The 23,804-nt window shown below is 45.3% G+C and overlaps 2 protein-coding genes across 2 annotated transcripts; both read left to right on the plus strand.

Annotated features, from left to right (window-relative positions):
- The first annotated feature begins 1,634 nt into the window (after positions 1 to 1,634).
- Positions 1,635 to 17,384, plus strand: SLC25A43 (solute carrier family 25 member 43). Its single transcript, XM_009090527.4, has 5 exons — positions 1,635 to 1,994; positions 4,443 to 4,684; positions 5,666 to 5,838; positions 15,833 to 15,967; positions 17,019 to 17,384. Exons 1-5 carry the CDS (start codon positions 1,723 to 1,725, stop codon positions 17,220 to 17,222), a joined length of 1,026 nt encoding a protein of 341 aa, XP_009088775.2. The 5' UTR covers positions 1,635 to 1,722; the 3' UTR covers positions 17,223 to 17,384.
- Positions 17,385 to 19,658: 2,274 nt separating this feature from the next.
- On the plus strand, positions 19,659 to 22,242 carry SLC25A5 (solute carrier family 25 member 5). The gene is made up of 4 exons (XM_030228889.2): positions 19,659 to 20,381; positions 20,498 to 20,984; positions 21,100 to 21,240; positions 21,847 to 22,242. Exons 1-4 carry the CDS (start codon positions 19,803 to 19,805, stop codon positions 22,002 to 22,004), a joined length of 1,365 nt encoding a protein of 454 aa, XP_030084749.2. The 5' UTR covers positions 19,659 to 19,802; the 3' UTR covers positions 22,005 to 22,242.
- Positions 22,243 to 23,804: the final 1,562 nt, after the last annotated feature.

The following is a 23,804-nucleotide window of genomic DNA, read 5'->3' on the forward strand; positions in this document are numbered from 1 at the left end:
AGCCTGTAGGAAAACTTAAACCTCAGAGTTGTATTTCATTTTAAAACAGAAAATTGAAACTCGTTCCAAGGGATAGAAAGAAAACCCACATAGTTTTGTTTCATAAACAACAATGATACAACATTGCTTGTATGTATTGTAGTGGGTGATTTTGCTAGGAGGGAAAGAAGGAAAGGAAGGAAGGAAACTACCTTAAAGATCATCTAGTTCTGACCCTCCTGCCATGGGCACAGACATTTTCCACTAAATCAGGTTGCTCAAAACTCTATCCAACCTGATCTTGAACATATCCATTTTTTTAGTATATGATTGGTTTTATATTGGCAGGTCCCTTTACAAAGGAGAAAAAATAACAATAGACTCACACCAACCACCTCCTTCTCAAGGAGGAATCTTCAAGGATTGCTGCGGGAGGCTGAGGTCAACTGGTGATTCATTTTATCAGCCAGAACAAGTATGGAAAAACTTGCCCCAAAATGAGTAATGGAAATGGGAAGACTGTATGGAAAATGCAATTAAGAATCTTAAGTTGAGGTTTGTCTTGTGCAGATGAGCAACAAAAGAAAAACTCTGGAAGAAATATCAGCCTTTTCCTTGAAGTCTTGAAGTAACGTTTGAAATCTTCTGTTTCCAAGCACTAATCATGTATAGCAAGCTATACCCATTTATTGTTGTTTTTCTCCTCCTTGATGGTTAAATGCTTTCTTCTGACCAAGAAAATACAATACCATAAGTAGCTGAGTTCCTGGAGAGAGATGCAATTCTAGAGAGATGTCTTTTAGCTCTTTTATTGATCTAGGAATAGTCCATTGGATCAGCAGCAGAGCATTCTTGCCAGAGGCAGACTGTGTCATCTGACACTGTTCTGCTGGATGCACTGTAAGAAGATACTGAACATAGCTCTCAGTTTGACTGGAATTTTTCAGTTGGTTCTTTTTGTTGGTTTGCGGGGGTTGTTTTTTGTTTTGTTTTGTTTTGTTTTGTTTGTTTGGGGTTTTTGTTACAAGAAACAGAACATCCTGTTTTGGAGCAAATCTCTGCTGCTACCTCCGTACTGGCTGTTATCTCCTCACCCCACAGATTCTGGTCTCAGCTTGTATCTCCTTTCCACTTTCCTCTCTCCCCTCCCTGTGCCCTTTTTTCCCCTTCTGGCAACACGTCAAGAAAACCTGAAATAATTGACCTCGTAAATCTTAGTAATGATGATCACTCAGTACTCAGTTCCAGCATCCACACAGAGTGCTTCAGGAGCAGAACTCGGTGTTTTTGTGTATTCGTGCCGTTGCCTCATTTGCTCCCGTGGAAATACATGTAAATCTAAGGAGAAAGGTGTGCATTCACTCCCTGTGGAAACACGTTTAATTGTAAGGAGAGAGGGTGTATCCTGAGTGCAGCTGGGTCGCTGTTGCGAGGGCGCTTTTTCCCAGCTACATAAATTTTAATAACGTAATAATCCATGAATTCAGGTGCGAACCGGGCTGGGGGCACCGTCCGGGCTCACCCGCGGGCAGCGCCGCTCCGCTCAGCTCCGCTCCGGGTTTTCCTTCCGCCTCCGCAGCGCACACCCGGAGCGCGCGGCGCCCAGCGCCACAGCGCCCCCCGGCGGCGGAGGCGGGCGGCGCCGCCCCGCTGTGGCCACTCCGGGCCGGGCCGGGCCGGGCCGGCCGGGCCGCTCCGTGCGCTCCGCTCCGCTCGGCTCCGCTCCGGCGGGACGGCGGGGCCATGGCCACCCTGCGCCGGGACGGCCGGGTCACCGCCCTGCAGCGCCTGGGCTGCGCCGGGCTGGCGGGCGCGCTGAGCCTCAGCCTGACGGCGCCGCTGGAGCTGCTGACGGTGCTGGCGCAGGTGGGCACCTGGCACTGCCGGCGGGGGCTGCGCGACGCCGGGAGCAGCCTGTGCCGCACCGAGGGCGTGCGGGCCCTCTGGAAGGGGAACCTCACGGCTTGCCTGCGCCTCTGCCCCTACAGCGCCCTGCAGCTCGCCGCCTCCCGCCGGTAAGCGACCGGCCCGCGCGGGGGCTCCGGGGGGCTCCGGGGACCTGCGCTCCCGCACCGGCCTTCGTGACAGCGGGGGCAGCGGAGCGAGAGTGCCGGGTTTAGTCTAATGGCTCTGTCTCTGCTGGGTGTGCGCCCCTTCTCCCCAAAGATCCGGACCCTTGCTTGTAATTTTATTTACCTAATTTGTTCAACGCCTAGCGATATTTAAGGCCTGGTGATATGCCAGCAATTGATTGTAAAATCATAGGTATTCTTCACATGATGAAGGGTTGATGGTCTGTTAAAATTCTTTTGCTCCGGTTCATTTAAAAAAGAAGTTGCAGTGCAACCTAGAGGTGTGGCTGTCACATCTGTTCTTTGCAATCAATTTGTTTAATTAATTTATACACTCTTAAGTATTTATGTTGTCTGTATTAAAGAAAGTAACAAAATTACAAGTCAGATATTTTTACCCTATCATGCAGGAGATGTTAAGCAAATTTGATCGCTTTTGACGTTGATATGTGACATTGTTTGTTCTAAGACCTTGTTTTTGATAATACACAGATGTTAAACTAAGGTAAGTGCTGATAGAACTGCAGCAGGATGAACATGGAGCGGTGCTGATGGAGCTCTGCCAACCGAGCTGTTTCCTAGGATTCCCTTCTGCTGCCAGTATCTCTCAGCCTTTGCAGGGAGTGCCTGACTGTTTGCACACACCAGAAATGTTTAGAAATGTTTTGCCACTCTGGGGGCTGGGCTTTTTTTTTTTTTTTTTTTTTTTTTTTAGTCAGCTGTTCATGGTAGCACATGACATTTGCACCCAGCTGGGTGCTGAGTTGTTCTGTTCTAGGCAGCAGCACAGCTGGTGCTGCCAACCTGCTGGGTTTGTCACTCATCTGTCCCAGCAAGTCAAATGCCCATGACTGCCTAGGCCCTTCAGGAGACCACAAATGAAGTGACCCTAAAACTGGGCAGCTTTTTTGTGCCATAATAAGACGCAGTGGTCAAACAAAGAGCAAGATAATGTGAGTGGGAAGGTACAAACAGTAATTTTAATGTAATTTAAAGTTCACAGAAAAGTCAGTGTGTTGCACCAACATACAGCAGTTGATTTTGAGCAAAATGACTTCATTGTTTGTTCAGCTTGAAACAGTGTATTCATTTTGCAAGGCTAAAGTTTGTGTCTAGTTTGAACATAGTGTTCTGAATTATGGGTGGAAATAGGCTAACCAGGAAATTAAATACAAGGTGCCTGTGCTTAGTCCTTGATACACTATTTGGGGGTTTGGGAAAGTCTTTTCTACGGGGAGAATGGTGTACATAAGGCCAAGAAACACAGAAAGAGGAATGTTACAGGGCAGCTTAGGTAAACAGTCCCAGGAGGAGCAGGACTGAGCACAGTCAGCTTCCTCAGCAATTACTCTGCACGGACTCTTGTCTTTCCATGGCAGTTTTAAATGTTATCAGGTAGTGCCTAGAGACACCCCACCACCTTCCCCATGCATTTGTCCACATGCAGGAAAATTAGGCTGTGTGGGTTTAGGAACTGCATGAGACACACAGGAAAAAAGGTTTATGCCCTTTTGCTTCCACTTGGCTGGACTTTCTGCCCTGGGCACTCCCAGGGCTCGAGACAAGTAGAAGCAGGGATTTGTCATGCAGTAGAAAATGCACATTCAAATGAAAATACATTGACTGAGCGAGCAGTGACTTGTAAATATTTGCACATTATTTTGTTCTACAGCGTGCAGGTTAAATGTAGATGTGCTGTTTAGATGTTTTAGGTAATACTACCAAAATAGAATAATACATTTCTTTATCTCCAGCTAAAACTCTGGTGTTTTTACTTGCTTCTTGCTGCCTCCAGGACATTGCTGCCTGATGTAGGAGTTTCCTGTCATAGAAAAGTCCTTCGGTGCACCACAAATGTATGACTTGTGTGTAGATTTTAAAACTGTGCTTCAATTTCAAATTTTCAAATTGAGACTGAAACTCCTGAGCATAATAGTGCCTGGACTAAAGTCTTCTCTAGAAGTGTGTCCCTGGGAACCTTCCTGTCCCAAGATAAGTAACAGAAGAAGGTTCAGTTGCTCTCAGAAGGCCTGTGATGTCATTATCTACTTATTTCCTCTTACATGATAACCTTAACTGGCAGGTTGGACCAATGTCTTTAACTGATGATCAGATAATTTCTTGCAGATCAAGAAACTGAATGTTTGAATCATGGCAATTTTCATCCTGTATGTGGAAATACAAAAGAAAGATTTTCATCCTGTGGGTGGATGCTTGTATGGTGTTACGTGTAATAAGATTTTGGATGAATCACATGCTGAAATTTCAGTTCCTGCTGCTGAAGTGGCTTGTGGTCATAAGAACATTTGCATCAAGAAATATCTGCCTTAATTTTTAATGTGTTTTCTTCATAGTGTCATTACTAGTACTTCTTTTATGTGTTTGCTTTAGACTTGTTACCCTTTTCATGGATGAGCTGGGCCATATTTCCCACTGGAGAGCCATCATGGCAGGCAGCCTGGCTGGCATGGTGGCCACCACGGTGACGTACCCCAGCGATGTGGTTAAAACTCGGCTCATTGTGCAGAACCGGCTGGAGCCATCCTACCAAGGGATTCTTCACGCCTTTGACAAGATCTATCACCAAGAGGGGCTCCGTGCACTCTACCGTGGTGTTTCACCAGCAATATTAGGTAAAACAGCACTGGGGTGAAAGCACCTCACTGGCTGGTTTTTGTTGCAGCTGTGTAGTGTGTTCACTTCCTCACTTGATTTCAAAAGCAAATAGGAATGTTTTCTTGTAGAAGATGTGGAGATTTGCAAGGCACTGCAAGGCACCTTTGCTGCAGCTTTATTCAAATTAGGACCAAGGGCGTAGCATTGTATATATGGTTAAGTGTTCAGCAAAGTACTCTTTTCCTTCTTTTATAGATTATCTCATTGTGTTTGGATGCACAATTTTCAGCATTAAACTCTTAAAACACATTTATACACACACACACAGTGCTTGTAATTCCTGTCAAGTGTGAGAGTGTCTCCTGAGCTGTTCAGTGAAACCAGTATGAGCTATAGTAGATGTGAAAAATTAAGATTAATTATATTCTCTCTTTACTTGAAATTGACTTTTAATTATCCATTTACTCTGCATAGTCTATAAAAATGACATTTAACTGAGTCCATGTTTTCACAATATGACATTATATAAAATGTGTAATAACAATAATAATAAATGTATAATCCCACTATAAAACTGATGAGAGCATGAAACAAGCAAAAGAGGCCAGAAGTATGCCTCATCAGCCTGGCTGAAGACATAGCTCTGTTTACCTGTGCAACTGCTAGGGTTGGGTTGGACTGGGAAAGAGCTTGTCACAGGAGAGAACCTGGAGAAACACCTGACCTGTCGTGAGACTATAGCAGTTAATAATTCTGACAATGTGCACATTTTAATAGGTAAATGTATGGCCCTGTCAGCATATCTAGATGGTACAATATGGGTGTTTGGTGGTAAACCAGGGACTAAAGAGTAAAATTATTCAAAATCTGGATTGGGTTTGTGGACTGTGAGGTGTAAATTGGCAGCAGCTCCTCCCATCTTTCTAGTTATGTGATGGGCAGCTCTCCTCTCTTAGTGTACCATGTGTTGAAATGATCGTGTCTGGTTTGCTTTCTAGGTGCTGTTCCATTTTCTGCAGGCTCATTCTTTGTTTACACCAGTCTGGACACAATCTGGCAAGAACCCATAGTTCGTTTCACTCCTCTTCAGAACTTTGTGAATGGCTGTGTAGCAGCTGCTGTGGCACAGACACTTTCTTTCCCCTTTGAAACTGTCAAGAGGAAGATGCAGGTACAGAACATTCATGTTACCAGTACTTTGTCGTAGGTGCTTGGTGCAAGAGCTTGGGACAAGACGAGCCAGGTGATCATGTTTGCCACTTTATTTCCCTTACCAGTAGGCTACAGAGACTTTGGTTTTGGTTTTGTTGGGTTTTTGCTGGTTAGTGGGTTTTTTGTTTGTTTATTGTTTTGTTTTTGAACTCTGGAAATCATTGCTACAAATGATTTCCAATGGCTGTTGGAACAAATGGCTGTTATACCTTTAATGTGAGTTCAAGTACTATCATGGGATATGTATATGCTCTCAGACTCCATCTCTGTACCTTTATTTCTTTCCTTTTCCATAGCAGTTCCATCACATTCTCAAAATTCAGAATTGGCAAGCCTTCAGTGAAATACAGTTGAAAGTTTGCCAGCTGAAGAAATTCAGTCCCCTTGGTGGTAGGCAGGATGAATGAGATCCATGTGATTTTTCAGAGCCTGTGTGTCTGCCATTTATGCCTCACCACAAAACAAACTCGCTCCGTGTTAAGTCTGAAGGATCATTATCCTTGTGCTTATTTCTGACTCCTCTTGTTAACAAGTGACTTACCAGCTGCAGGTGCTGCTGTTTTCCTGGAGCATCAGCAAAACAAGAGTTATTATATATATTTTCCTGATCTTTTCTCCAGAACTTTAACAATAGTGATCTAAAAAAGACCCAAACCCCACAAAACAACCACTATCCCACAGCTTCCATCTCACTGACATAATTCACTTGCTGATGTTGACTTTTCATTAGAACTTCTTCAGTAGAGAGACGTGAATAGCTTTCATCACATGGTCATTCTCTAGCAGGGGCATATGAGTTTGGGTTTTCAGCCTAGTTCCTGGGAATGCAGATTTTTATTTTTCTAATAAAATCACAAAAGGGAAGCTTTTATGATCTTATTAGAAAAACAGTCACTAATTGTGGCAGCCTTATATAGGTCCTTGCCCCCTTCATCAAGTGGTAGCCTGGTTGGCAAGTCACAAGGTAGCAGAAGGTCAGTGAAACTCTGCATTTCCCTCTCCTGCTCCCCCCGTTCCCCTTTTCAGGGTGCAGATGCTGTCATGGAAACCTTCCCTGCCCTCTCTCCATCTTGCAGCAGAGAACCTCAGCAGGAGGAGTAAGGGGCTTTTATCAGACCAGCTCACGTAGCTGATGTGTCCAGAAGTCAAGGTTTAAGCTGAGCACTTTCATCTTATGAAATATTTCAGACAATAAAGATTCTGAGCATGAAAACTTGATCGTTTTTTTCCAGCTGTACCAGTGGGTCTAAGAAAAGCAAATACTCCTTACAAGCCTTCTTTTACTTTATATCCTTAGGCTTACAGCAATGCTGTTGCCCTGAAGAATAAAAGAAAATAAAGGTATTTACTGTGCTGTTCCCCTTTTAATATTTTCTGTCGATGCAACAGTTACTTGAACATTCAGCTTTTGTAATCAATTCAAAAGCAGGTTTTGGCTGTAGCTGGTGCAATGTGTTGTGTCGGGCTGTGTCGTGACAGGCATGTGAAGAAGTGGGACAGGCCCTCGTTTCATTTTCCTGCCACTAGGCCGTGCTCTTCCACCGAGGGGAGCTTAATCATCTGCTCGGCACTTCCAGCAAAACGGGAACTGGATTCATTGCCTAAATACGTAGGACTTGGAGAGGCCAAAAATACTTCTCGTGAAAACAAAAGGCTCATCAACAGAGAGGGTTCTTCCTCATAAGTGCATTGCAACACCGAATAGTGATTCTCTGAGCTTAGAGAAACACCTCCTGTTCAGTGATTTATTCTAAAGGCATAGGAGAAGGCAAAGATAAATTTATTTTCAAATTAGCAAGCTCCCTAGGTGTGAAATGCTGTAATTTGTTGGGCACTAGAAATTACTTAATTCGTGTAGAGTTGTCCAAAAAAGAGACCTGTTGTTGAAAATTGCAACCCACATTGATACCAAGAGCACACTGGAACTCCTGCAAGGTTATCCAAGAAGTTTGTGTTTTCCAATTAGCACCAGGGTATGGCCCAGCTTTGCAGAGATCAGCTCTGCTTTGTGCTTGCTGGTCTGTGCAGTTTGTAGGGTGCTGGTCAGAAGAGAGAATTGCATAGTACAGCACCAGGAAAAGCATGAAAAGGGATGGACCTAGAAAGGAGAGAATAAAGAAAAGGAAAAGAACCTCAAGACTGTAGAAAGTGGGGGAGCAGATACTTCTGACCAGTTTTTCTCAGACATCTTATTCTGAGCAGCCTCTGTTTAGTGATTCAGCTTTCTGGCTGATAGGAAGAGAGGGCTACCAAAGCCTTCAGCTACCCCTGAGCCTTGTGTGTGCTCTGCAGTGCACATGGAGAAGTGCTGGGCTTTTTTTGAAGCAGTGAATGCCGGGTTTATGGTGTATGAAGAGGAACCCAGCACACTGTGGAAGTCAGTATCAGATTCCTTTTCCCTCCCTTTTGTTCCACCATTCTGACAAATGGAGGGAGTATGTTGCTAAAGAAGATTTCCAGTGAAGCTGCTGGTGATGGGGAGCCAGGGAGTTGTAAGACAATCTCAGGAGCTTCAAAAACTGAGAAACTAGAACAGAAGGTTGTCTCCATTGATTCTGGGGTAGATTACAAGCATGAGACCAGGACATCCCATTCACATCTTTACCTGATGTGCTAGACAGTCTTAGAAGAGTTAGCTCCATTCATCTCCTCATCTGGACAGTGCTTGAATTGTTTGCATAGACTAGGAAATGAATTCTGCTATGGGAGAATTCATAAGGATAAGGTGCTATTTTTGATCTCCATTGTAATAATTTTGCTTCCTCCTTTCTTTCTTTACATATCTGAATCCTACACTTCTGACGTTGGCTGCTTCTGTCACTGACAGCTGTGGGAGTAGGAGCTGACTGTAAGCTCCTGCTTCCTCAGCTCTTCTGAGGAAGAATTGTGTGTTGGTGATGCTTTATGATGTCAGATTTGTTCTGTAACCATGGCTTCTTCCACCTTTGCTGTTAGAATTAGCTTTATCAAGTTGTTTTTTTTTTTTTAAATGCTGTGTTTGCTATATATACTTGAATGTTTTTCTTAAAAGAAATGTTAATTAATATGAGTGAGTCTTACTGAATATTTGAGTCCTCTATATTGTGCTTATCCTAATTTTATTCCTTTGTCTTCCCTTTTTCACTTTGCTCCTGATTGGCATGTTAGAGAATTCAGAGGTACTGTATGCATGTTTCAGCATGGAAATATGGCTTTTGTTGTGCATATGTAGAAGGGGATTACTGAAAGAGAGGGTTATGTTCTATAGTAAGTGTTTTCCTTACTTACTTTTATGATGTTTCAGTTTCTGAACAAAATCTTACTGATCTTTATGTCATTCCGACTGTTATTCTTGGCTTTCCTTCCTTACATCACAATATAGTGTTCTTTGTTAAATCCAGTTTCTAAGCCATGTTCAAGTACTGCCCTTTTTACCTTGCAGACTTGCATGCAAGAACACGTATTTCTTTTTCAGTTTTTATTTTTTTCCTGCATTTAGCAGGGAGATTTTTCTTTGAATTAACTGGGTCTACAGAAGCCCTAGTAATGTTTCTACAAAATTTCTTCTTTCCTTTTTTACTATATCTGAATACTTTGAGCTAACTGAAATTTTTATTGTTTCATTGATGTTGTTGCAAAGATATTTTATACCACTTTCTGAAGTTGTTGCAGAATGCTGCTCTGCTGCTTAGGGAAGTATTTGGTCTGGCAAATGGTTGAGACAATGCCTGAAAAACGCTATGGAGCATAATGTAAGCTTTGCCTTCTGTAACAGCCTAGATCAGCTTTTATGAATCTGAGCAAATCTCAGAAGCATTTCTCTTAGATCCTCAGACTTCCACAGGAGAAAAGCAGGAGGACTGACTGTCCAGTTGGAACACTGAACAGTGTTCATTGGAAAATTGGATAAGAGGAAGAAATTGTAGATCAAGAATTGGAAGTAGGACTGGGCTGCTTTAACGGTGAGGTCTGCCTTGACTCTAAACCTGTTCATCCAAGAAGCTGTGGTGTGATAATTATGTAATACCTCGAGGTAGATTAGCTCTGCAACACAGTGGTCTGCTGAAGAAAAGCAGAACACATTGAACCTGTTTGAAGTTCAGGAAGTCTGAGGGATGGCATAATGCAATTCTCTCCGAATGATCTCCCCAGACACTAAAGTGGCCACCATGCCCCCAAACTGGGATTTGGTAGTGCCAGCTGATCATATCTGCCAGCCTCTCACAGTGCCTCAGCTTTGTCATCAGTGTGGTGTGAGTGAGAGCCCTTTAATCTGCTTTGGGACAGATCAGATGGGTTAGGTTAACTCAGCCCACCTTTTTAGACTCCATAAGCTCACCCAGCAGACACAGGCTGGGTTTGCTGCTGCTCACACGTAGCTATTACAGACATAACCTTAATGCAAGAATGGCTCTGAAGATACAGCTATTACTGTTACTCCCAACGTGGGTACTTTTGCATCAGTTATACAGGACAGCCTTGTATCCATTTGTCTGTGCTTACAGTGATGTACCTGTGACATGTGAGGTGACTAATTATGGAAAACACTCCATTAACAGGAGCTAGAGCTAGAACGCTCTCTTGATGGCCACAACAACCCCCTGCAGGTGCCCAGGGGGCAGAGTGGCTGCAGAGTGCCCAGGCAGAAAGGGACCTGGGGGGACTGGTCAACTGAACATGAGCCAACAGTGTGCCCAGGTGGCCAAGAGGGCCAATGACATCCTGGCCTGTATCAGGAATGGTGTGGCCAGCAGGAGCAGGGAGATCATCCTGCCCCTGTACTCAGTGCTGGTGAGGCCACACCTTGAGTGCTGTGTCCAGTTCTGGGCCCCTCAGTTTGGGAAGGATGTTGAGATCCTCAAACACATCCAGAGGAGGGCAACAAGGCTGGTGAGGGGCTTGGAACTCAAGCCCTGTGAGGAACAACTGAGGGAGCTGGGATTGTTTAGCCTGGAAAAAAGGAGACTCTGAGGTGACCTTATCACTCTATACAACTGCCTGAAAGGTGGCTGTAGTCAGATGGGGGTCTGTCTCTTCTCACAGGCAACAACTGACAGAAGAAGAGGACACAGTCCTAGGACTGAGTTAAACTTTCCCCTCTTCATGGGAAATTTAGGCTAGATGTCAGAAAAAAAATTCTTCACTGAAAGAGTGATTGAGCAATGGAATCATCTGCCCAGGGAGGTGGTGGAGTCACCGTCCCTGGACATGTTTAAAAAAAGACTGGACTTGGCACTTGATGCCGTGGTTTAGTTGATGAGGGGGTATTAGATCATAGGCTGGACTTGATGATCTCAAAAGGTCTTTTCCAACCTAGTTCATTCTGTGATTCTTTAATAGGTGATTTATTTTGATTTTGTGTAAATCCTTACCTCATCCACATAAGGCAAATGAAAGTATGACCTATGAAAAGCCCCAGTCCTGTTAAAAATTAGTTTCCTCCTCAGTTTCTAGATAGGCAGCAGGAGATGCAGGAGCTAGCATTGCCATCCACTGTGTGAAGTGTGGGACCAAGCCAGTCTGCCTAGGGGTTTGCACCATTAAATAAATTAGTGTTAATGTGCATGAAAATGATGCACCCATTTGTAGGGCTTGAGCTGAACCATAATGAGGCATTGGAAGCCACCAGAGCTGCCCATGCAAGGGGTTTGCACTGCCTTGAGGAAAAAGACTTCTATATTCTCTATAAAGACTTCTTCACAGAGCAGGTGTTAAAGCACAGGAAGCTTAGGCTCAGCAGTAAAGGAGGAATTCTGCAACAAACTGTGGAGCCTCAGGGTGCAGCAGGCCTGATGATACATATCTAAAGTAGAGTCAAGCTTTTGAGCAAGCATGAAGCTGTTTTGCTCACTTGGTGCCATTCTTCCCAGAAAGGCATGATTTGTTCCCAGTTCAGGTTACAAAGGAAGGGACAAGGTGTTCCTGGAGTGCAGGACGCTGGAGGTCAGCTGTGCTGTGCTGCTCTGAACTGATATCCTGATAGCTTGCCATGGGTTACCTTCCTCTGTGCCTGAATACCTTTGGGTGGACTTTAACCAGGGGTAAGTCAGCATTACTAAACCACTGACAGGGAATGACTGCTGAGCAAGGCTGACCTTTAGGAGGAAGAATTGATTAAGCCCAAGAGGATGCCTTTTCCTCCAAAATATTAACACATATTTACACTTTATTTTTTTCATTGTAGTGGAATGAAACACTCTTTCAAGCATCCAGTCTTCACTTGAGTGAAATTTCAGTGGACTGGAGTGGTATTAACTTGAATGAAAACTGCAATCCTTGACCTTCAGTTTCCTTTCAACTATAGCTGCACTTGCCTGTTGCATGTGCCCTTATTAACCCAGACTGCAAAGATTTCTTTTTTTAGCTTCCAGATTAAGAGTGTGAACTCTTGAGCTGTGTGTAAATTGTCTTCCTGTACTTTTTTTTTTAAGTGATCAGAAATGTAGGACACCTGAATCTGTTGAAAATATGTAAATAACAAGAAGTTTTACTCTATCCACCATCGGGGTAGCATACCACTGATGACAGCTATTCACTGTTAGTTATCTTCCATACTCTGTGCTAAGAGTATTGCCTACTCAAAAATAAATAGTAAATATATGTATATATATATATATATATATATATATATATGTATATGTATATAGGTAAAGTAATATATGTAAAGGTAAATATATACCAACAAACTTTATGAACAGGGAAAAGGGGGGAAGTACATGAATTAAATACATGAATTCATAGTCTCTGATACATGTGAATACAAATAATTGCAAACTAAAATGTCCCAAAAAGCAAGTGAAAAGTTTTTATCTGCACAGGAGAGAGGCTGAGGGAGGTCATTGAAAAGGTCTGTGAGATCAGTTCCCAAAATGGGATTATGTTGTTCTGGCAGTCACCTTGTAATGCAGACAATGGGAGAGATGGTGTCTGAAGAGTCTTCAGGTAACAATTACCTATAACAATTAACCTGCAGTCATGACACGGCACCCTCATTTAAATATTTTGTTTCTTTTAAAAGAATATTGCGTGCAGGTAATTGGGCATTTTTTTGTAGATGTCTCCCTTGGGTTTAGAGTGTTGCAGTAGAACAGTGGAAGTGTTGCAGTGACGGATTCAACTTGTGCTCTGGATGTAAAAATACTGTGTTTGTGAGAAAGATCAGGTGGAGGCAATTCTGCATTTGATGTGTTTTAATCATTTAGAGAGCCCACTGTCCATCAGAGGTAAAAGAGAAGGGACTTAGCCCTGCCACAACTATGAGTAACACCTTGGCTCTCTGTTACCAGCACAGGGAGCTGTATCCCCAGCCTCCTGCAGTTGGAGACAGATGCAGCTGGGAGGAAGGAAGTCTTCAAAAGAAACAGGCTTCCATGCAGCAGCCCGTAGTGTCAGGGGGTGTCAAAAGCAATTCCAAGTGCTTTGAGGTACATGAAATTCTCTGTCATAAACCTGACCTTTTGGGGAAGAGATTAGCTGTTTGATTTGTATGTCATAGTAGGTTTCTACAAAAGAGAGGGGACCAGTTTGGTCTGTTTTGTTCCTTCCTTCCAGAGCCTTTTGGTTCCTTCCAGAGCCTTTTCTGGCTCTGGTGTCATAGGGTGGTTGTGAGCGTTGCAGTGTGGTAGACATGCTTAGATGAAGAACCACCAAAACCCACAGCTACTCTTTTTCCTGAACAACAGTGCCAAGTGAAACACATTTGCAGTATTATTCTTTTATTAATGTGTTTTAACTTCATTTAGCTATGTTCCAAAACACTGAAGTTTTAACTACAACACAGTTCTTAGTTTTCCTCTTGCAGTAGGTGATTCTGAGACTCTGTGAACAATTGTTATTTAATTACTGTGTGAAGGGTCCTAGAAGCATACAGCTCCTGCAAAGCAGAAAGGCTGGCAGCATATACTTTACTTCACAGGCTGAAATCTTAGAAACAGCTCTATCTATGGGGAATGGTACTATAAATAATTTCAGTAAATCTCTTAAAAGGTCAGTGTCTATGGGCAGATTGGAAATCTAGAGGCTTGACTTACCTGTTCCTTTTAAACTACCTTCTGAAGGTGTTTACTGTGTTACTGAAACCTGCAGTGTGCTTGTCACTTCTTTTGCAGGCAGGAGTACTGTAATCAAACCTTTCATCTGTGCCTTTGCAGTGTGTACAGTAATGATGGGGATTAAGTCAAACTCACACAGTTAAATTCTGGCAGGCCATGCCCTGCCTACCACAAAGGGACTGAAAAAGGAAGGGTATCACATGTTAATAGCATTCTTGTGTTCTTGAAACATTTCAGAAACCTGTCTTTCTTTACTGCTTGGCTGATTATAACTTCATTTACAAAAAAACAAAACAAAACAAACTTGTGGAACCTGACTGACAGTCGAGAAAGCAGAAAAGGGTTTTGGATCCAGTTCTATGACTGCTGTTGCATTTTAGGGATACTTTAATCATTTTAGTTTTCTTCTAAGCATTGCTGGTGTTAATATCACCATTCTTATGGAACTGGTTTCTGAAGTCTCAGTTTGAGCACTCAGCATCTTCTGCAGGAGAGACATGAAAGTCTTTGTGCAGGTTTTTACCTGTTACCTGCCATAAGAGGTATTTCACATGCATTTCAATCAGGCAGAAAAAAAAATGAGAAAAAAATTATGATCTGTGGTTTTTTTAGACAAAGAAGACATGCCCTTAGTCTGGGGGATTATCAGTTTGGGTTTTTTTCAGTCTTTAAATTTTAACAGTAGACTTGCCCATAACTATTTGATTAGCAATTTCTCTTATATACAGAGTGTGAGTTTTGATCTGTTTGCCTTTCCAGGATCTCAGTTGCCAAGTACTTGAAATGCTATAGCTAAGGCACCTAGAAAATCTCATCACCACTTGTCAGTTGATGAGGCTTGTCATAGGCTTAGCACCTCTGAGAAGCTACAGGCTAGTCTAGAGAAGGAGTGAAAAATCACTGTTCTATGTGGTGTTTCAGATCAATGTGGGGATCATGATACCCATATTCATCCATCGATTAACTGTACAAGCCCCATTTTTATCAAACTTCTGCCTTAGGATGATCAGTTTGCAAGGCATCAATCTGTGTCCTGGGGCCCTGACACTTAAGTGTCACTTGCCATGTGTTTGAGTGAAACCCTGCTTTGTCAATGCACAATAAATCCATGGCTGCATGTGCACAGATGGATGAGGATGGGATTATTCAAGGTCAGGTTATCCTGTCTGTGCTAACGCAGTAGGAGATTAATGAAGAAAGGATTTAGCTGTTAAAAATGACCAACTACACTTCTTCCATGTGAACAGACACTGTACTGCAGTTGGAAGTTCAGCTGCCAGCCGACAGGATTCTCCCCAGGTAACTTTAGCTAGTCCCTATCAACTGAGCACATTGATGTGGGAGCATGGGCACCAACTGCTCACCTGCAGCTCTTGGTGAGCCCAAACAGCCTGGATGAAATCTCCATCCTTCCATTTTTGCTGGGCTGCTGCTCCTCAGCTTCTAGTATAGCTTGTCCTTCTCACAGCAGTGCAGACACAGCCTCACAGCCAAGAGACAAGTCAGCTGGTTTGATCAGAGTTACAGGAAGGCAGTGTGGCTCCAACCTTCCCTTTCATAGTGTTCCACTACCAGGAGTGTGAAATATCTCTACCTGGACCTGAGCAGCTGGCATGGGGCCGATGGGATATGTGGCTCTGGTCCAGATGGTTTGTCTTCAAAAGGGTGGGATTTATTTCTAGTAGTGACATGGTACAAAAGGAGGCACTGTGTGAAATTACTGTTCACTTTCATACCTATCAAAGAGGGAGTTCTTTCCCTTTTAATTTAAATTTTAATGCAAATTAGATACTTTTGGGAGAAATCCAGATGTGTCTGTAGAAACCTGGTGTTGACTGTTCCTTATATAGCAGGATGGAGAAAATAATTAATTACTTTGGTTTTCTCTGCTGGTTCTAAATCCCTCTGGGTGTCTCTTGACAGGCCCAGAGTCCTTGGCTTCCCCACTATGGAGGAGTTGATGTCCATTTCACTGGCATGGCTGACTGCTTCCGGCAAACTGTGAAGCACAAAGGTGTTCTTGGACTTTGGAGAGGACTCACACCCAGTCTGCTCAAGGTGAGGTTTTGCTTTCATCCCAGTCAAATACTATCCTGAAGGAATCAAGACAGTTTTGGGCAGTTTGGGATAGAAAGTTTATGACATACCTTTGTACTTAGTAGCTTATAGATGACAGAATCAGTGACAAGAAGGGTTATAAACCAGCCTTGGAAATTGGTTTGGTCGCATTTCCCCGAATCCAAGCTTGGCTTCTAGATGTCACCACTTGAAAGTTCAACATCTTTGAAGAAGCGGGTGCTCCTAGCACACAAGGTGTGGAGTGGATGTGGGATTGCAAGCAATCCACTTAGGACAGCTAAACAAGTTCTCCCTCTGACCTGAGCTTCAGTCATTTGACATGTTGTAGTGAGCTGTAAAAAAAAGTGTGCTTGTATAAGCCACTTGGCCAGAAGTCCAAAGCAGTGCTTTCAGCCAGCTATTTGATGCATGTGGATCAGTTACTGCAGCCTTTGTTGAGTTGAAAGCATGAAATAAAGCATGGTAGCTTAAACAGAAGGTAATTTAATTTACATAAATACATTTTATAGTGCTGTGATGAGGATTACCTACATGGAGTACTACAGGTCAGCTAATGAGTGCTAATTGAGTGACAGTAGGATTGACTGTGATGGCCTGCCTGTGACTGCCTTACCTTGGCTGATATAAAGGCAGTGGCTCTGGAGCTGCTGGTTCTGCATGGGGCAAAAGAAGAAAATTGTGGAGTCACACCAGCGTATGTAGAATAAATTCCACATTTCCTGCCAGGATTTGCTGAGATTGTTTAGGATGTTCTTGGGTATTTGACAAGTTCTGGTAATCTATTGGGTAGCACAGATCTTCTTCCTCACAGTATTTCTATAATTAGTTATGTAACAACAATAAACTCCTACTTTTAGCACACTGCAGCTGCCAGCATAGCTTGAGATGAGACTGATTTTATATAAATGAGGACAAGGTCTATTTTTAGATCAGATCTGAAGTCCTAGAAGTTCCCTTTTTTTAAAACATCTAAACTATGGATGCTGCTAGTGAGTCTAATTTTTTTTTCTTATATTGTTTTTATCATCAGATTGTGCCATACTTCGGTGTTATGTTTAGCACCTTTGAATTCTGCAAGCGGGTTTGTCTCTACAGAAATGGTTATATTCAATCTCCTTTAAATTACAAGCTAACACCTGGTGTTGACCAGAGCTTACACCCACAAGAACTCAGAGAATTAAAGCTCCTCCGAAGGGAAAATTTTAAGCCAAGGAAATCAGCGCTTGAAAACTGACATCAGAGTGTCCACTGCAGATACAGAAATACCTTTCTTAAGGAACTTTGCAAGAAAGACATGCTGAGCTACAGGTACTGACATTTCAGTGGACTGCTTGGTTCTTGTAGTGAGACACCTGTGACAGGAACAAATAAATCTGTATTGTATTTGCTGAATGGATTTAAAGAATATGTCTGGCAAGCACATACTGAGGAGGAAAGATGCAACTAGTTTGAAAACTCTGTACTACTGAACTTGAAATGGCATTATTTTAGGTGCTTTTTAAAACTGAATAGCTAATTGAGATTAAACCAGGTGCAGAAAGGCAAGAGAACAGAGATGAGAATATTGTTTCCAAAAGCATGAGGAAAATGGGCAGCCAAAAATAACAAAACAGAATAAAATACGTGCAATATGCAATAATTTCTACTGAAATCCCCAGGTTTTTAGTGATACGGTGTGGATCTGGCATTCTGCAGAGTCAGAATTAGTCTTATTTCAGAAACACTCCCAAATCCACTCCTTAGTTTTTGAGATGTACTTGAGAATAGTATTTTTGTCTGAATCTCCAGCATAAAGATGAATGTATGCTACTGCAACTGTGCTTTTGCTAAGACAGAACTGTAATGTGCAAAATGGACTGTAATACACTGGAATGACAATCTTGCAAACTCAAGTGCATACTCAAAAATATTCTTCCCTTTCTCGTGCATTGTTTCTGCATGTATGTGAATTACTCCACACCTTGAAAAATAATTTTTCTGAAGTCCTCTAACTGAAATATTTCCTGGAAAATGCAGTTCTTAAATCTGTTAGATATTTCAAAGCCACAAACTCTGTCATGTTGTTTAGGTACTTTTAAAGCTCTATTTTTTTATTAAACCACTTTTTAGTTACAGTGCACAGATCTAAGCCTACTATGCTGCTCTGAACTTGCACAGAGAATAACACCATGCACACCACCTGTGATTGATCCACTGGAACCCTGTGCTCCAGGGGCTGCAGACAGGTCCTGTAGGAAGGAACCTCTGCAAGGGCACCAGGTTACTGCCAGTGCCACTGCCACAGGTGGGCCTCCTGGGAGCTTTTGGACAACAAAAGATCATCTTTGATGTTAGCGTTATACCTGAGGAACCGTGGTATTGCTCCAGTTCCTTTGTAGAAGTTCAGCTATGGAACAGCCCCATCCCAGTGCCTTCTGATGGAAAACCCAAACCCCATGTCCATATGGGAAGCTGGCTGTGCCCCTGGCAGCATGGGAGTCACAGCAGCTCAAAGGTGTGTGCACACTGGCTCCAGCCTGAGCTGCAGCAGCCTGGGCTCAGCACAGCATTTGCTGCTTTACAGAGCTCCTCAGCTGTGTTCTTGCACTGTTTGTAACCCCTGATGAGTGAAAATAAGTAAATCTCAGAAAGTGCTTGGTTAGAACATGTCACAGCAGCATGAGGCATTGGCAAATCCATGCAGGAACAGTCTGTAACTGTTTAGAGAAACTTGCAGAAAGATTTGCAAGGCCTGCCTTGCACCTAGAACTGATTGTTGATGTATCTTACAGCTGAAGTCTTGCAGTGTCTCTTTTAATGGACTTGCTCTGTTCTGCTGCCATGGTGCTTCATACTGATTTTTTTTTTCAGCAAAGAAATGCAGGCATAGAAAGCAAAAAATTAAGATGGTAGAGAGCAGATCTGCATCACACTGAGGCTGTAAGCGCTTTTGGTTCTAATCAACCTGCCTAGTGATCATGTTTCTTTCTATGTGCCTCAGTTGTCCCATGGACACAGTACAGGTAACAATACTGAGACTTACTGGACATGTATGGATGTGGAGATGTGAATTGTAAGCATGTTGGGGAGGAAAGGATTTCTTGCCTTGTCCAAGCATACCTGTATGTTTTTTATTAGCACTGTATTTCTAAATAGATTTTAAATATTTAATGGGTACATATGAACGTCTGATCAACTCTAACCTTGTAAGAGTCAAGTGAGTCAAAAAAGTTACCTCTAACTTGTTTCTGATGTGCTACTACCACCTTTGTATCGTAGTGCACTCCTACAACCTGTCAGGCCTTTTATCAACCTAACTAGCCTTTTGTCAACCAACCCTGTCCTTTGTAGTCACAAATACACGTGATAAATCCCCAAAAGGCAGCACTAAAATATTTAAGATGTCACTGAAAGAAAGCCGTTCATCAGTGGATCGCTAACATGTGCAATGGTGTATGACCATGAAGAACCAGTCAGCAGCAAGGCTAAACTCTTGGACAGGTGAAGTTCTACTCGAGAGACGTGTGGCTGCCGCTGGGTGCTGGGGGGCGGGTAGTACCTGCTGGGCCGTGCTGAGCATCTCAGCTGAGCTCAGCGCTGTGACTGCGCAAGGAAATACACGAGCTCGGTCACTGCTGTGTGCAGGGTGACGACATCCCGAGGGCTGAGAGCGGGGTCTCGGCTGTGGTGACAGAGATGGGGCCTCAACGTGTCAGTAGATGAGGCAGCCTCAGAGCCCGCCCCGTTCCAGCGTGCGCCGCGGCTGTGCTGTGCCCGGCTGCTCTCGCCATTGCACTGGGATGGCGCAGAGGGGCCGGATGGCCCTGTCACCGCCATGTGCTGTGCCCGGGGTAGGGACAGGCGCCGTGACCGGGCCGAGGCCGCATACGTGTCCTGCCCGCGGTGCTGGTGGGATCCTCCACGCCGTGATGCCGCGTCCTGGCGTGCTTTATCCCGGATCTCCAATTCCGTGGTGCCCCGTCCCGGTGTGCTCCATCCCGGGATGTCCCGTCCCGGTGTGCTCCATCCCGGGATGTTCCGTCCCGATGTGCTCCATCCCGGGCTCCCCGTGGCGCGCTCCCCGCTCCCGTCACCGCGGCCATGTGCCCCCCACCAGTTCCAACGGCGGCCCCGTCCCCCTGCGGCGGCCACGCCCCCTGCCGTAGCCAATGGACGAGCGGGACGTGCGCCCCGCCCACGCTCGCGCCCCAGCCCCTATATTAACGGCCATTGCGGCGCCCCCCTCAGCGCCGCCTCCCGCCTCCTTCGCCCGACTTCGTCTCCCGCTCGCGCCGCTCCCGCCATGACCGATGCGGCCGTGTCCTTCGCCAAGGATTTCCTTGCCGGCGGGGTGGCGGCCGCCATCTCCAAGACCGCTGTCGCCCCCATCGAGAGGGTCAAGCTACTGCTGCAGGTGAGCGCCGGCGGCCGGGGCCGTCCCAAGGTCGCCGCAAGGAGAGGGGGGGCTGCGGCGGTGGGCCGGGGGCTCGCGTGGGAGCGGCGCTGACGGCGGCATCTCGGCCCCTGCAGGTGCAGCACGCCAGCAAGCAGATCTCCGCCGACAAGCAGTACAAGGGCATCATCGACTGCGTGGTGCGCATCCCGCGGGAGCAGGGCATCCTCTCATTTTGGCGCGGCAACCTGGCCAATGTGATCCGGTACTTCCCCACCCAGGCCCTCAACTTCGCTTTCAAGGATAAGTACAAACAGATCTTCCTGGGCGGCGTGGACAAGCGAACCCAGTTCTGGCGGTACTTCGCCGGTAACCTGGCATCCGGGGGTGCCGCCGGCGCGACCTCCCTCTGCTTCGTCTACCCCCTTGACTTTGCCCGAACCCGCCTGGCAGCGGATGTGGGTAAAGCCGGGGCCGACCGGGAGTTCAGTGGGCTCGGTGACTGCCTGGTCAAAATCTTCCGCTCAGATGGCCTTCGGGGCCTGTACCAGGGCTTCAGTGTCTCTGTCCAGGGCATCATCATCTACAGAGCCGCCTACTTTGGCATCTACGACACCGCGAAGGGTAGGTTGATCCAAACGGCACAAAAACGGAGATGCTGGGCTGCGGCAGGCCTGAAGTGCATTTCAATAGTGTTGGTGGCTTACCTGTCGTTCTCATCAAAGCCTCTCTCCTGCAGGCATGCTTCCAGACCCAAAGAATACCCACATTGTTATCAGCTGGATGATTGCTCAGAGCGTCACTGCTGTCGCTGGTTTGGTCTCCTACCCTTTTGATACGGTTCGTCGTCGCATGATGATGCAGTCTGGACGGAAAGGAGGTAAGTTTCCTCCTCCTGTGTAAGAGTTACTGGGCATCCCTGAATCAATAGCTGGTGGTGGAACTGAAGTGAAGGCAGAGTGGCTTGACTTTTTATCAGCTTGTGTAGATATCCTCACCTCTTGTAAGCAGGGGTGTAGGAGGGGCTGTAGAGGCAGGTGACAGGAAGGGGCACGAATGGGTCTGCACAGCACACACACCTGTAAGGTGGCATGCACAAGTCAGGTATATGTCAGTCGGTAGGAGTAGCAGAACTCGCCCTTGGATGTTGTAAGCCAGTGTCTCTGGGATAAGAAAAGACAGCCTCCATAGCAGGCACAGCCTGGCCAACTGTGCAATAGCTTTTGGGTTTGGAAGTATTGGTGTCAAAGCAAGGAATTGCTGCTTTCTGCTTGAACTGGTCCTTCCAGTGTCTCCCAGAGACAATGCAGCACCAGCACCATCTCTGCTGGGCAGTCTCGTCCTCTGATGTGCTAGTATTGGAGAAAGTCAGCCAAGAAATGGGATGCAGTGGAGGTTGTAAAGCTAGTAGATATGTGAGGCTGTTTCTGACTTGGATGTTGGGGATTGTGGGCATCCAGTTCCTAAAGCTGTCTGTCTCCTGCAGCTGACATAATGTACTCTGGCACTCTTGACTGCTGGCGGAAGATTGCCCGGGATGAGGGCTCCAAGGCCTTTTTCAAAGGTGCATGGTCAAACGTACTCCGAGGAATGGGTGGTGCTTTTGTCTTAGTCCTGTATGATGAAATCAAGAAGTATACATAAGTTGTTTCCTGTTGTGAACTGGCATGTTGTTCTATGTAGTCTATGACTGTTCATGGACTTGTTTGAAAACCATCTAGTTACTAAACAGTGGCAGCTGATGTTTGTACAGGTTGGCATGGGGCAGGGGTGACTGCTTGCCCTGTCTTTATCAAACTATTCCCCCTGATGGGACTCATGATGGTTTCTATTTCAGTCACTCCTGCTTAAAAAGTACAGAGAAATAAAAATCTGAAACCAATTTTCCTCATCTCATGTTTGTTCTTACAGCAGTTGAAGTATGAGGGGGTTGGGAGGCTCAGCAGTTGTAGAGAAGGAGGAAGATGAACCACCTTCATACTGCAAGCTTTGGTACCTGCTAAGTACTGGCAGGTAAATACAGTGCAGGCTGCCAAGGAAGCTAGGTTGTGTTTTCTCCCCACGGGAAGCCAGTGGTGTAGGCTGGAATGGCGACTGGCAGCTCTGAACGGCTCACCCAGCTGACCTCCCTGAGACTCCACTAACCAGAGATGATGGACTGAGTGTGTGCCACAGTCCTGCCTCTGGCCTGTCTGCTCCTTGGAGCTTGTGAAACCTGATTTTGATGGTGCCAAGTGCCTTAACTGTCCATAAAACACAGCACTCTCTATGGCACTGAATGCCTGAGAGGCTGGAAGAATGTCTAAGGGGGTGTTTCCTGCTCCCTGGAGGAGCAGAGCTTGGCATCACGTTCTCTGCCTTAGAAACTGAGCTACCTAATTGGGCATGTAGGTAGGTAGCCAGAGGACACAAGTGCAGTTAATTGCTGCTGTTCTGTAGCTTCCCTGGCTAGCCTTGCTCTCACAGAGGGTGCTGTGCTGTGGGGGTGCAGCAGCTGAGCAGAGACAGTTTCTGTACCAGCTGTGCTTGCTAGTCAGGGAGGTGCATTCCCAGGCTCATTCCTTACTCCGGGAACTTAAGGTTCAAAATACCAAGGGAAGGGGAAAATTCCTTTATGCTGCTGGGACAATTTGGGGAAAACTGCAAGATGGGGCAAGGTGTGTGGTGTGGCCTTTACCCGGATATCTCTGTAGGTCTGTGAATCACCCCAGCAAAGCTGCCTGTTTTATACCTGGAGATCTGGAGTGGTCAGGGGATGCTCTCCTGGTCTTCTGCCCTTCAGATCAGCAAGTCTCCTCACTTCCCCTATGCCTTTGGTCCTTTCTGGCTGCCCAGGCCTGCTCAAAGCAGTTTATTTCAATCACTGAAACCAATCTCTTAGCTACTGCCCAAGGCAGCTAAACAAGAACTTGTGTTGCAAAGGGCAAGAGTTGTTTTTATTGCTGGAATCTAAGCAGGCAGCCAGGCATGAGAGCACAGCACCTTCCTGCTGCAGGTGGTGTTGTGTTGGCTTGCCAGGGTCCCTGTGAGTGGGCATGGGCCTTCCTGATGGGAGACAGTCCTGTGCCTCACAGCTGAGCCAACTGTCCTTGCCAATGATTTTCAACTGCCCCTGGGCTGCTGCAGAGTGAGATACCTCACTGCCTGCTGTGCAAATGAAAGAGGCTATAAAGGTGAGATGTGAAGCAATGCCACAAGCAGTGGGGCAGTGCTGGGGCACAGGCAGCAGCTTGGCAGGGAACTGTGCCACGGGGCAGCTCTAGCAGGGAGCCCTCTCCTGTTGTACAAGTGTCAGCTTATTAAGGACGCTCAGCCTCCTGCTGCTAAGCTCTCCTGGATTTCAAGGGCTGTTCTGAAATGTTGCTGGTTACTGAGCATGGGGCATCCTTTCCTGTCCTTTCCTCCACAGGGATTTCATGGCCAATAAGGTAAGTGCATCATTTT

This window comes from Serinus canaria, chromosome 4A, assembly GCF_022539315.1.
Source record: "Serinus canaria isolate serCan28SL12 chromosome 4A, serCan2020, whole genome shotgun sequence".
NCBI lineage: Eukaryota > Metazoa > Chordata > Aves > Passeriformes > Fringillidae > Serinus > Serinus canaria.

What these genes read in the sequence shown, in the direction of transcription:
- SLC25A5 (XM_030228889.2), top strand. Translation starts at nt 19,803, where the DNA reads ATGTGCTGTGCCCGGGGTAGGGACAGGCGCCGTGACCGGGCCGAGGCC. An exon ending in GGGTCAAGCTACTGCTGCAG is followed by an intron (nt 20,382 to 20,497) that starts GTGAGCGCCGGC and finishes CGGCCCCTGCAG; the next exon opens with GTGCAGCACGCCAGCAAGCA. An exon ending in GCAGTCTGGACGGAAAGGAG is followed by an intron (nt 21,241 to 21,846) that starts GTAAGTTTCCTC and finishes TGTCTCCTGCAG; the next exon opens with CTGACATAATGTACTCTGGC.
- SLC25A43 (XM_009090527.4), top strand. Translation starts at nt 1,723, where the DNA reads ATGGCCACCCTGCGCCGGGACGGCCGGGTCACCGCCCTGCAGCGCCTG. An exon ending in CAGCTCGCCGCCTCCCGCCG is followed by an intron (nt 1,995 to 4,442) that starts GTAAGCGACCGG and finishes TGTTTGCTTTAG; the next exon opens with ACTTGTTACCCTTTTCATGG. An exon ending in TCACACCCAGTCTGCTCAAG is followed by an intron (nt 15,968 to 17,018) that starts GTGAGGTTTTGC and finishes TTTTATCATCAG; the next exon opens with ATTGTGCCATACTTCGGTGT.